The 13,522-nt window shown below is 45.8% G+C and overlaps 1 protein-coding gene across 8 annotated transcripts in view; it reads right to left on the bottom strand.

Moving 5' to 3' along the window:
* SHANK1 (SH3 and multiple ankyrin repeat domains 1) overlaps positions 1–13,522 on the bottom strand; it is a 114,207-nt gene that overhangs the window by 65,841 nt on the left and 34,844 nt on the right. For 7 of the 8 annotated variants that reach the window (XR_013978539.1, XR_013978540.1, XR_013978541.1 and 4 more), the window contains 7 exons: positions 11,811–12,014; positions 7,623–7,694; positions 6,739–6,847; positions 6,481–6,632; positions 4,303–4,470; positions 3,951–4,067; positions 1,615–1,692 (listed from right to left, as the gene is read on the bottom strand). Coding sequence is in view for 5 of the 8 variants with exons in the window: in XM_080976457.1 (XP_080832583.1) it covers positions 1,615–1,692; positions 3,951–4,067; positions 4,303–4,470; positions 6,481–6,632; positions 6,739–6,847; positions 7,623–7,694; positions 11,811–12,014 (900 nt within the window). In the remaining 3 variants the exon portion in view is untranslated. The remainder of the gene's footprint in view (positions 1–1,614; positions 1,693–3,950; positions 4,068–4,302; positions 4,471–6,480; positions 6,633–6,738; positions 6,848–7,622; positions 7,695–11,810; positions 12,015–13,522) is intronic. The other variant, XM_080976459.1, reaches the window with a different exon arrangement.

Raw genomic sequence — 13,522 nt, 5'->3', positions numbered from 1 at the left:
TGTCTGCAGCTTGGGGTGATGCAGCCCAGACACAGGTTTAGCACAGCCTTGTAAATAAGTCCACTAAAGTTACTAGACTGCCATTTATTTATCTTTTTCCTAGTACAGGGTTGGAGCTCTTGCATCCTTCCTGGGTTGCCTGGCATAGGAGTGATGGAGAACCCTGTGCCAGCCGGTTTACTTACCTGCATGCCACTCCTCCTTACCCAAGCTAGCACACCTCACCTGCTATCTATGAGAATGTGCCCAATTCTTCACCATGCCTCTTTCCCTTCCTAATTAAATATACACCCCACCTTTCCTCCACGGAGTGCAAGGTGGCCTACAGGGGACTCCCAGGCAATCTTCTGTCCAGGCGTTGGCCAAAGGACTCCAGCATATCTGGAGAATATGGGCCTTAACTCATGCAGAGTTGAAAGGAATTCTGGGTCTTACTCAGGTTATACCACTGTATTGTCCAGGACCGCATGCTGCAGATACGTTCACATTCTCTGACTCAGTCTAGACCCAGAGGCGGCTGCTTTAGCTGAGCTGCTGCAGGCCAAGGAGAGGTTTGCAGTATATCAGCTAAAGGGAGGGGCTGTGGCCCAGCAGTAGAGCATCTCCTGTGCATGCAGAAGCCCCCGGGGGGCGATCCCTGGCATCTCCAGGTAGGGCTGGGAGTGACCCCCCAGCCTGAATCCCTAGAGAGCCACTGCCAGTCAGTAAGAAATTACTGAGCTGGATGGACCAATGGTCATTAGCTCAGTGTAAGGCAGCTTTCTATGACTTCTATTGATTCCTACAAGCAGGGCAGAGCTACTGGTCCAATTTGCCTTCAGAACTCCCAAGCACCCTTTTTTGCTACAGTATTTTGAACCAGGGCTAGGGGGACTGTGAGCTCCATCTGATGGTTTTTGGGATTTAGTGCAAGGTGGAGATGGAGAAACTGATCCCTCCTCGTGTCTCCTATGCTATGCAGAATTAATGACACCGAGGCGCCAATGCTGGCGACAAGGTGAGAGCGCCTAGTTCCAGATCTACAGAATCAGCCAGTAAAAGAAATGTACCTATTTCCTTGTGAGAAGTGCAGGGCAATCTCAACAAAATGAAACCAGGAAACTATTATTCCATAGTATAATAAAGGGACCCCTGACCATTAGGTCCAGTCGTGGCCGACTCTGGGGTTGCGGCGCTCATCTCGCTTTATTGGCCGAGTGAGCCGGCGTACAGCTTCCAGTTCATGTGGCCAGCATGACTAAGCCGCTTCTGGCGAACCAGAGCAGCGCACGGAAATGCCGTTTACCTTCCTGCTGGAGCAGTATCTATTTATCTACTTGCACTTGACGTGCTTTCGAACCGCTAGGTTGGCAGGAGCAGGGAGAGAGGAACGGGAGCTCACCCCGTCGTGGGGATTCGAACCACCAACCTTCTGATCGGCTCCTAGGCTCTGTGGTTTAACCCACGGCGCCACCCACGTCCCCTTAGTATAATAGATCCACCTAAATCCCCGAACACCCATATTGACCTGGGCAAGGCAAGACATTCAGGGGCTTAGCCCTGTGATGTCTTGGTTCAGATTAGGTCAGTGTGTCCCACTCTCGCTCTCCCTTGAATCCAATTCACCACACACACCTGGAAGGCAGTCTGGCCATGGTTGTTCTTGATCTCTTTGTTGGCTCCCCGGTACAGCAGGATGCGGGCACAGCTCTCCTGGGAGATAGGGGAGGGGGAGGAGAAAGAGAAGGAATGAATAAGGCACATCTTCCCTCCATCCTGTTCTCGGTGGACAAGTTGCCAGCAGCTAGCTCTAGCAGAGAGGGTTCACCTGTGGCACACCGAGTGCTGTGGGACTCCAACTCCCATCAGCCTCAGCCAGAACAGACAATGGTCTGATGGGATGATGGGAGCTGTAGCCCAACAACCTATGGCAGTTTACAGGTTAGTGACCCCTGATCAAGAGATCTGCAAAGGTGCCAAGAATGTGTGTGCATCGGTAAGTCCCAAAATGGGTTAAATGAGATTAGAATTTATTATAAGACTACAGTGCAAAAAGTCATATTTACATCACTTGCTCTGCATGCTTTTGCCTCTGACCTCACCCACAACTGTCAAGTAACTCCTGGAAGGCTGCCCAGAAAATAATCCAGTCCTTGGGCTGAAAAAGGTCCCCCAACCTTGCTCTGAGTTCAGCCCATACTACCTATTACTTGAAGGATAGTGCAAGGGTTGTTAAAGGTAAAGGGACTCCTGACCATTAGGTCCAGTCGTGGCTGACTCTGGGGTTGCGGCGCTCATCTCGCTTTATTGGCCGAGGGAGCTGGTGTACAGCTTCCGGGTCATGTGGCCAGCATGACTAAGCCACTTCTGGCGAACCAGAGCAGCGCACGGAAATGCCATTTACCTTCCCGCCGGAGCAGTACCTATTTATCTACTTGCACTTTGACGTGCTTTCGAACTGCTAGGTTGGCAGGAGCAGGGACCGAGCAACGGGAGCTCACCCCATCGCAGGGATTCGAACCTGCCGACCTTCTGATCGGCAAGTCCTAGGCTCTGTGGTTTAACCCACAGCGCCACCCGCGTGCAAGGGTTGTTACGACTGCTGGGTCTTTCTCACTGCCCTGCCACTGTTCACTTCCTTGCAAAAGGCAATTGGTGGTGCACTCAAGGCAGGACTTTAGGGCAGATGTCAAGAGCCCCAACTCAGTGGAATGATCAGGAGAGCCACTAAACACAGCAGGGCTGTCTTATCACATGTTGAAGTCCACAAAATAATACACATTGCCATCTAAAGAGAAGGTGGAGGGGCATAAGAGGAGACAGACTTTGTGCTGGTCATCATAACCTGCCTTGCCCCACCCTCCAGCCCTAGGAGCAACTGGAAAGAGGGAAGAGAAGTTCAGGGATGCTTTTTTAAAAATAATTTGTTAAGTTGTGTGTCTTTGTTTCTCAATTTGTACTGTGTTATTTTATGCACTGTGACTTGCTGTTCTTTTTATTGATTACGGATTAGAAATTATTTATTGTAATTGTTAAAGAGTGAATTTCTGTTTAATCATTATTTGCTGATAAGTAATTTTATTGTGTACTATTATATTCTAACGGATTACTGAATATTAGTTTATTTGATACAAGTTGTTTATTTTAAAGTTATGGTTTTTAATGACATTTTTGTACTGGATCAGATTGTTATACGGCATGTGATCTTTGTGGTTTCTTCAGCTTGCAAACAGCCTGGTGTATAGCAATACTGTATAGAAAGTCAGTATACAAATTTAAAAGTGAAATGAAATGAAATAAGGCCTACAGTATAAAGTGACCTAACTGCAGCACTGGTAGCAACAGTGAAGCGGATGTCTATCAGGGTCTCTGAAATTGGACGGCAGGTCCTTGTTGGGCTTTGGCCGATGACCCAAAAAGGCAACCCCTGATTCAGTGCAATTCCTCCCTGCTACCTGCCCATTTCCCACAAGTTCCATCCCAAAGAGGAAAGGCAAACTTGGATTGAACACAGCAAAGGCATCGGCCTGACCATTCTCAAACTGTTGTATGTATGGGGGTTGGGGATCAATTTCATCCACGTTTTAATGAAAAACTACCAAATGCACACTTCACAGAACCAAACCAGTATGTGAACCGAAACACAATCGTTCTTTGAAATCGACACTTCTCCGAATTTTGTGATGCAGTTCGCCAACCAGACAAGATGTACAAAAATGCATTATATATTAGGATTTATTTAATTATTTTGCACAATTGTGTATTGCCGGGGGAAATGTGCAATACAACGTTGACCAATTTTCACGAGGATTTTTTTTTTAATTAAACAAATCACAAATTGCTGCAGGAAAGTGGAGAAACCCAAATTTAAAGATTTGGAAAAACGAGAAACCAAATCAGAGAGAGTTGCCCATCCCTACAGGGCGTGTTATGTGTGCTGCATCTTCTTCTTCTACTTCCGCCATTCCTACCTTGTTGTAGAGTGCGCAGATGTGTAGCGCCGTGTTTCCGGATGCATTCTGTGCCCCAGGCTCGGCGCCGTAGAACAGCAAGTGCTCCAAGTGCTGTGAGTGTCCGTGCTGGCAGGCCTGGTACGTGGGGAAGCAGAGGTCAGGAATGGAAGATGTGGGCTAGATGGTCAGATGGACAGGTGCCAAGTCACAGCCACCCCCCTCAATCTTTAGGCTTGGAGCCAACCCTGGCAGGAGACACACACAGGATGTAAGATGGGTAACCTAGCCCTCTCAAGCACACAATCCAGGGCTGCCAGACAGGGCAACTCAAGAGTGCCTGGAAGCTCGGCCGCTATATGCAGGTCCTTACCTGGTGTATCTCCTGCCACCCATTCTCGTCAGTGGCGCCAATGTGGGCTCGGTTGTAGAGCAGAAGCTCGCAGCAGCGCGGGTCACCTCCAACCATGGCTGTGTGGTAGAGCGGAGTCAGCCCGCGGCGGTCCTTGTAATTGGGTGAGCCTCCCAGGTCCAAGAGTGCCTGCGGGAGAAAAACAGGCCAGTGTGAATGGCAAAGGCAGGTTCAGCCCAGCGTTGTTTCATGCCTCTTGAGGAATGAAACATATTGCTCCTCTTGCAGTAGCTTATTGTATGGGCTTTTGAATGCGCACCTGTTTACACAGGCTTTCTTTTGCTTAATAATAATAATAATAATAATAATAATAATAATAATTTATTTATACCCCGCCCATCTGGCTGGGTTTTCCCCAGCCACTCTGGGTGGCTCCCAACAGAATATTAAAAACACAATAAAACATCAAGCATTAGCACATCCCCATTCTTTTAATAATTTTTGGTCCAATTGTCCCCCTATGAATGCTGTGATGTGCTAAAGAGTATACGAAAAAACATTGTTCTGGAGTAAGCATATCGGTATATAACGAATGAAGCTTTGCAGGGTTAAATAAAGAGAAAAATGGTGCAAAAAGTATAAAGATAGAGGTAATCTATATTAGACACAACAATTTAGAAAGAGTAAAAATTTCGAGGTCTTAGAACAAAGGAAGGAAGTCATTATGTGTATATGTACGTAATGATTAGAATGATGATATGGTTTTATTTGTAGATGTGTGTTTTGCTTTTTGTTTTTTTTCTCTTGTGTTTTGTTTTGTTTTTCTTGTTTGTACTGTTTTATTTTGGATGCAATGTTTGTAATTATAAATTTGCATTGAAAATAAAAAAAAAATTAAAGAAACATCAAACATTAAAAATTTCCCTAAACAGGGCTGCCTTCAGATGTCTTCTAAAAGTCAGATAGTTGTTTATTTCTTTGACATTGAATGGGAGGGCATTCCACAGGGCAGGCACCACTACCTAGAAGGCCATCTGCTTGGTTCCCTGTAACTTCACTTCTTGCAGTGAGGGAACCACCAGAAGGCCCTCGGAGCTGGACTTCAGTGTCCGGGCTGAACAATGGGGGTGGAAACGCCCCTTCTTGACTTGAACCTCCTGTTTTAATTTCTGCACTGTTTTAATTGGATTGTTTTATTGCATATTTTAATCACATGTGCTTAGACCTCAATGTTTGTGTCACTGGTTTTTATTATTGCATCCTGCTTAGAAACCTATTTTGGCATGAAGCTATATATACATTAAGAGTTATAATTATGATTAATAACAGCATAGAATTGTAGAGTTGGAAAGGACCCGAGGGTCATCTAGTCCAACCCCCTGCAATGCAGGAATCTCAACTAAAGAGTGACTGGGGAAACCCAGACAGATGGGCAGGGCATTGATAATAAAATTATTATTATTATTGTAAAGCATCCATGACAGATGGCCATCCAGCCTCTGCTTAAAAACCACCAAGGAAGGAGAGTCTACAACCTCCCAAGGGAGACCATTCCACTATTACTGTCTGGGGCGAGTGGGATCAAGTAAGGAAGAGCCAGAGATCGTTGAAAGGCTCTCAGTTCCGGCCCAGGAGAAAATAACTTAGCTGATCAACATGCAGCCTCCAAAAGCGTGACTCCTCCAAAAGGGCAGGCAGTGGCTCTCCCCACAAAACATGCACCATAGCTGTGGTCTTTTAAATGACGGCCTACCGAACATGGCAGCCCCTGCACAGAGACACACTATGGATCCACACACTGAAAGCCAGAGTGGCCCCTTCTGTGACCCTTTGGCTAGCAAATTCAGCTGGCATGGAAACCCCACCATATTGGATGATGCTTAACAGGGAACCCAGAAGATCTGCATGCGACACAAATCCTGGCATTAGTTTGGCAGCTTCTTGAAGCAGCGACCTGTCCCAGCAAAATATTGTAAGAGCCTCCAGGCAGAGATCTGGCCCTGACATGAGAATGTAAGATGCTTTGAGCAGGGACCGCTCTTCTTATACTTCTCATATATGCTTATATATAACAACAAAAGCATAAGGAGCCGTGAAGGTGGAGGAGATATGCTGCCACTGACATTTTCTTTCGCTCCCACATCTTTATTTTCACATCTCCCAGTACAGTACTGAGAAGGAATTGGCAACTGGCATTACCATCAGGGCTGGGTAGTGGTGGGAGCACACAGCTTTGTGTAGTGCTGTGGCTCCATCTCTCGCACGGAAGTCTATGTGGGCACCGCCAAGGCATAGCAGCCGGATCACGTCAATGGTCCCATCCAGCTGGGCAGCTAACGTCAAAGGCGTCTCTGCAGGGAAACCACAGGGTTACTATTGTGAGGAGAGGGGCGGGTTGTGCGGCGGGCACCCCAGGCGCCCCAACTCTCCCGCTTTGTGTGCCCCCTCGATAGTTACCGCCAGTGTCGGAATCGTGGTAGTTGGGATCCAGCCCTTTGTCCAGGAGCCGCGCCACTTTCTCGGCCGATCCATGCTGAACGTACTCCAGGAACTTCTTCAATCCCGTCTGGGGAAAGAGTTGCCAGTGACAGCCATTGTGGGGCGGGAAAGGGAGGGGACAGAATACTGCAGGTTGAAAAGAGGAACACAGTGGAGCTGGGCCTCACGCTTAAGCCTCCCAGAGTGTCTTGCGGGCATGAGGGGATCAAGCAGGATGCAGATGTTTCCTGCCTGCAAGGGCTCCGCTATTCATTTCCATGGAGAGTCCCAGGTGTGCATTCTTTTGCATTCTGGCTTATTAAATGCAACCTTATAAATAAGCTCACGAAAGTTACTAGCCTGTTTATTTAACTAGCCTGCTAAGAAACTACAGTGGTACCTCGGGTTAAGAACTTAATTTGTTCTGGAGGTCCATTCTTAACCTGAAACTGTTCTTAACCTGAGGTACCACTTTAGCTAATGGGGCCTCCCGCGGCTGCCCCACGATTTCTGTTCTCATTCTGAAGCAAAGTTCTTAACCCGAGGTACTATTTCTGGGTTAGCAGAGTCTGTAACCTGAAGCGTCTGTAACCCGAGGTACCACTGTAATGGCTTGCAGCTCTATGCTAGCTCTGAAGCAGCGAAAGGGTGGCTTTTAAGTAAATCAGAATACTCTCATAATTTGTCTGATCTGCACAGTATTTCCATAGCAGAGCATACACGGCAACGGAGTTGGAATGCTGAAACTGTACTAAAATACGGGATTTTTAAAGCCAGCTGCTCTCCGGACAGAGATTTTTATTTCTATGGGGGTTTTGGGGAGGTGGGGGGGTGGAGATGTTGAAAGGTCTCTCTTCTCTCACCTTAGTGTGGAGTTTTGCCAGCTGCTTCTCATCCAGGTTGGTCTGCTTGTAAACTCGGGTCTTGTAGCGGAACTGGAAGAAGTGAGGAAAAGGGAGAGAGGGGGCTGTTACTGCAGTTGTACATCATGACACCTAACCATCTCTGCAGAGGCATATCCCTCAACTCTAATCTCACACTTCCATAAGAAGCTCTCAGGGTGCTTCAAGCAAGATGAATTTCCCACACAGAAATCACTTCTATACAAGGACGTTTAAGTGTGGTTCGTCACTGACGGAGACTAGGGCATGTGTCAGGCAGGCAGTACATGCTCTGTCACGTGTGGCAAAACTATATAAAATATCCTCAGTGCCCTCCAGCATTTCACATATTACAACAGGGATACACTGCCATACTTCTGCCATCCCAGTTCTTATGCCGCGGTTAATGCCTAAGATAGGGAAGGTCCCCTCCACACTGAATACAGAACATAGGAAGCTTGCGTTATATCAAGTAAGATCAATGGTCTATCTAGCTCAGTATTGATGCCAGCTTTTTTGGACTACAAGTCCCATCAGCCGCAGCCTGGGGCTGATGGGAGTTGTAGTCCAAAATACCCCTGTAAGGCACCAGATTGGGGAAGGCTGGTTGGTGTACATGGACTGGCAGACGTGGTCCAGGATTTCAGGCAGAAGCCCACCCTGGAGATATCAGGACTGAACCTGGGACCTTCTACATGCCAAGCACATGCTCTGTCACTTGAGCTACAGCTGCTCCCCAGTGCTCTTCTCCACCTGATGTGTGCGCTGCGTCCATTTACTCGGCCACATTGTGCCCTGAACTGTTTTAAAAGCCAGGAAGGTGTTGATTCTTTTCATTAAAGCTATGCTAGAAAAACTTGACTGTTGCACACTGCACGGTAAACACTTCAAAGCGAACTTCATCAGCTGAAATATGTGAAATGGCTGCAGAGCACGCAGTACTTTAGAGCATGACACGCCACTTTCATGTCCAGGCGTGTGCATTTCCATGCAGGTGCACTAGAGACAAGGCAGATCCACACAATACATTCAAGGCACATCCTATGCCTCTTTAAGACACACAGCTTTCCCCAAAGAATCCTGGGAACTATCGTTCCCTCTGCACACAGCTTCAAGTTCCAGGCACCCTTAACAAACTACAGTTCCCAGGATTATTTAGGAGACGTAACGTGCTTTAAATGTGTGCCAGGTGCCTTTGAAATGCATGGGGTGGATCTGCCCAATGTGTCTGGCCCTCCACGCAACCACAGATTTAACTTCTATAGATCTGGAAGAAGAATGTCAACTCCAGATATCTGTATGATTCAGTACCTCCCACTCTTCAAGTAGTGCCTCGAGACACATCTATTTTCTCAAGCCTTCTCTAATTCGCTGGATTCATCTCTCTCTCTCTCTCTGTTGCTCCCCCCACACCTTCCTTTGCCTCATATGAGTCTATATATTTAGAATGCAAGCCTATGGTTTCATCATTGCTAATCTTAGGTTTTATACTGAATGCATACTGGGGCAGATCCAGAGGCAGCAAGTCATTCTTCAGTTTCATTTGAAATCAATGGGATAGATTAGTCATTACAAAGTCTCGTTGATTTCAGCGGGGCGGGGCGGTGGCGGCGGCTCCAGCTTCACTAACTTCTGGATCCAACTCACCACGTTTTTATTTAGAGTTGATGTATTGATAGGTATCCTTGATGTGTGGCTATGCACTCGTGAAACAGACAATTTTGTGATATACATCATGTGTTGAGTCCAGCTAAGTTTTTATTCAGGGTAGATGCACTGAAATTAATGGACCTCAGCTGATGGCCTAGTTGGCTAAAGCGTCATGCTGATAACACCAAGGTTGCAGGTTTGATCCCTGTATGGGACAGCTGCATATTCCTGCATTGCAAGGGGTTGGACTAGATGACCCTCAGGGTCCCTTCCAACTGTATGATTCTAAGTTAATTGTGTCCATTAGTTTCACTGGGTCTACTACGAGTGTAACTAACATTAGACACAACCCTTAACCGGACTTTGGTCCCATCTGGTCCCTGAGGCTCTCCTGCTTGACCTTCTCCTTTAGAGTTCCTAGCTTAAAGAGGAAGAGGGAAAAGTGGCAGATTGTAGGCCTGGGGTTTTTATCTGAATCAAACCCGGTGGGGGGGGGGGCAAAAGGAGCTTTTACCCTTTGCCTCCCAAAGTGGGTCCTCAGTGCCTGCAGTTTGCCCAAAACAAAGGACCCCTTGAAAAGGGCTACTCTGACCAGCAGTGGTTCTTCAGGTACTCAGACAGGGATTGTTCATATTACCAACACCTGATTCTTTTAAACTGGAGAATTCAAGGATTGAATGCAAGACCCTCTGCATGTAAGGTATAGTGATAGTCCATCCTCCAAAATTAGTATATGTCCTTCCTGTAGCCTACAAATCTAGATTACAAATCTAGGGTCCTTCCAACTAGGGACATACAATTAACATTCCCACATTTTATTTTGCTGTGACACATTTAATTCAAATTTGTCACTCTTTATTTCCCAAACATCCTCATCCTCATTATTATTTCTAACGACCGATGAGTATTTGCATGCGTTATGAATGCGGTTATTTGAAAAATATTGCCTGTACTATTGTCATGAAATCTCATGGTGATTGAGAGAAAAACCCATCATGGAAGAGAAGCACCAGGAATATCTGTTGGGATTTTGTTTGTGTTTTTCCAGAGAGTGGATGGTAGAGGGACAGAGCTACTTACAAAGTGTATTTGCTCATCCACCATTATTTCTGATCAAACAGGTCTGGCATGTTTTTGTAGTTTCCAAAACTTGCAAGACCCATTTGGTCAAAGATTACCGAGGAACTAAAATAAAATAAATAAAAATGACTGTTTCTATTATATGTTGCAATGGGTCTAGCATACCAATTTTCACTATCTTCCCTCTACCTCCCAACTATCTTAAAACAAAACAATTATCTGTCTCCAGATTTAAGTTGATAAAGGTTGGTGGGAAAGACATCCAACTTTCAAAAAACTGGGTAAAAGGCTTCACCCTTTTATTTAAAATAGTCATATTTTGTCTTTTTGCCTGACAACAGGCCTACAAGGCAACTGACATGCCTGATTCACACATAATGCTAAGCTATGGTTTGTTGAGTCAAAGTGTGGTTTGTTAGAATGCCTGAACCCAGCTCAGTAGATTAACCATGGTTTATCTTTCTAGCAACAAATCATGATGTAAACCAATGGTTTGTTATTGGTTTAGAAATGGTAGCTTGTTCTAACTACGGTTTAGTGTTATGTTCAAAATGGACAACCTTGGTTTGTTGGATCATTCCACTCCAGATGCTTGACAAGCTACAGAAGCCAAAGGGAAGAACAGCTGAAGAAGAAACCAAGTTCTAGAGAAAAAAGCTGTGGCTTCTTTTCTTGTCTGCGGGACGACTCTTGTGGCTCAAGCCATGGTTAAAGCAAATTATGGTTTAGCTTCATGTGAAAATGCAAAGAGAAAATTAAACACCCAATAAACATAATATTTCAAGGCAGTTGGGGCCTAAGGACAGCTGGGACTGTGTGCAATTATAGAAAATGCTCTTTCCCTATTGCCCGCTGCCTGCTGCTCAATGACTGGTGAATAAGGGTTTGCTGCAACCTGGAACTGCATGGCCTAATAACCAGGACCAAATAGTCCCAGGTATAGGATCTTCTCCTCACCCGGGTACCTGGGCAATTACTCACTGCTTCTCAACAGCAGTGGTGCATAACTGATGAAAAACTTTAGAGGGTGGGAATGATGATATGATTACTGCCTAGTCCTGTGGTGGGAGAAGGGGCACCCAGAGGAAATGATCTTCCTAGCAGAGTCTTCCAAATCATGTCTGAGCCTCTGCTGATCTTACTGATATTAGCACTTTCGTTGGCTCTGCTTTTTAACTCTGCTTTGTATTATTTATACAACTGGTCATTGTAAGCTGCCTTGAGGGGCTGAAAGGTACAATAAAAATATTTTATAAATAAAAGCATTTTAAAAGCATGCGTGTGTGTATTGGGGTGGGGATAGCACTGATATCTCCTTTGCAACACTTTTACACAGCCTGGGCTATTTGTTTTTATATTGGCTCCCAAAGGCTCAACGCCCCCTTTCCGTTGGCAGTCCTCCCTTCTGACTACAGTATGCTGTAGGACCAGCAGACTTACCTCCAGGTAGGGCACTCCCTTCTCGAAACTCTGTGGGTACTCGCGCAATAGGCGCTCTTCGTCCAGGAATTTGGCATCCCGCCCATTGGTGGCTGGCTGGAAAAGCCCATAGTTCAGCACGTCCTTGAGGCTTTCATTGAGAGTGCAGAGGATCTGTTGCTTTGCCACCCAGATGGCCGCATCAGGGTTGAAACGTAGGCATTTCTGAAATGGTTTTGGGCCAGTGGGAGAGGGAGGGGTGGAATTGAGAGCAAAAGGAATGCATCAAAATGGCACAAAGTGGCACCTTGTTTTGAGTTTGCTCTAAAGCAGTGTTTCGGCCCTTTTAAATCTGGTTTATTGATCCACATCCTCTCTTTCTTCCAAGGGACTCAAGGCAGCTTACAGCATTCTGCCCCCCATTTTATCCTCGCTACAACCCTGTGAGGTAGGCTAAGCCAACAGACCTAGTGATCACTCGTCCAAGGTCATTCTTGGGCATCAAGGTCATCAAGCTTAATGGCTGAGAGGGGATTTGGACCTGGGTCTTGACCACTCTAATCATGATGCCACACTGGCTTAAAAAGAAAAAAAAAGGATTTAATACTGATCTTTCTACATCCTGGGCTATAAATTTTGTGATGGTGGGCGGGGGGGGGGGAGTGGTAAGATTACATAATGTGGGGAATGAGCACAGAAGAGTCAGGATCTAAAAAAGAGGTAGCTTAATAAATTTACAGTTTTTTGATTGTAGAACAAGATTGTACAAGAATATTCCTTTTGCTCAGCCAATTTAGTTCACAGAGAGGGGGCTCTTTGACCACCTGTCCCACAAGTCATGTTGGGGAGAAACTATTATAAAGGTAATTTAACTGTCAGCACGCCCAGACCTTATGCGTCTCACATCCACATCATATATTTAAAGCTAGGAATTGTAGCTTTGCACGGTCAGCACCCTGAACAAACTACAGTTCCCAAGACTTTCCATTACCAATAAAGTCCTATAATTGTTAAATGTATGGTATGGATGTAGTTGTGAACAGATCCTGTAACTGGTTGCTGATGTTCCCTGTAATTTTTTTTATAAAAAAAAACTTATTAATAAAAATCAGCGCTTTTCTGTTCATCCGAGCTGCCTTTGCATTCATCAGCCAGGAGAACACTAGAATTATGTTTTCCCACACCGTTGTGCAGAATACAGCCTGCGTATTTTCCATCTTATCTCCGCAAATGAAAGGGACAGAGATTGCACTTTTTAAAAACGAAAAACAAAAAGCACTGTTAATTGAAAGCTGAAATCCAGGCTACGGGCCTGCAGTCTCCCTGAGGGGACAAAGTCCCCACAGGCCTCCTGCAGCTATTGCCTGGGGCAGGCCTAATTTCGAGTGATTCCTCAACGGAGAATTCCAGACTAAATCTGAGAAGTAATACAGACATCGAGCTACCAAGAATTTCATCGTAAAATGAATTACAAGAATGGTGACAGAGGGCCTATCTGTAGGCAGTCTCTCTGTTTTTGTGTGTGGCAGTGTCTGTTGTAATGCACTGTGTATGAGGTGCCTGCAAACCTGCTTTCACCCCGATCAAGTCTTTAGCTGACCCACACCTGACGTCATGTATGCCCTACATATATATAATGTCAGATGTAGGGGTGGTGGGTGTGGCTTGCCAAAACAGTCTTATAGGCCGAATGCTGGGCCTTGCCGGCCAAATTAGGCCTGGTGGGCCTAATT

The sequence above is a fragment of the Podarcis pityusensis genome (genome assembly GCF_964106645.2).
Source record: "Podarcis pityusensis genome assembly, chromosome: 13".
In the NCBI taxonomy this organism is placed as follows: Eukaryota; Metazoa; Chordata; class Lepidosauria; order Squamata; family Lacertidae; genus Podarcis; species Podarcis pityusensis.
The sequence above is the reverse complement of the archived record's forward strand: the minus strand, read 5'-3'. Positions and strand labels throughout refer to the sequence as shown.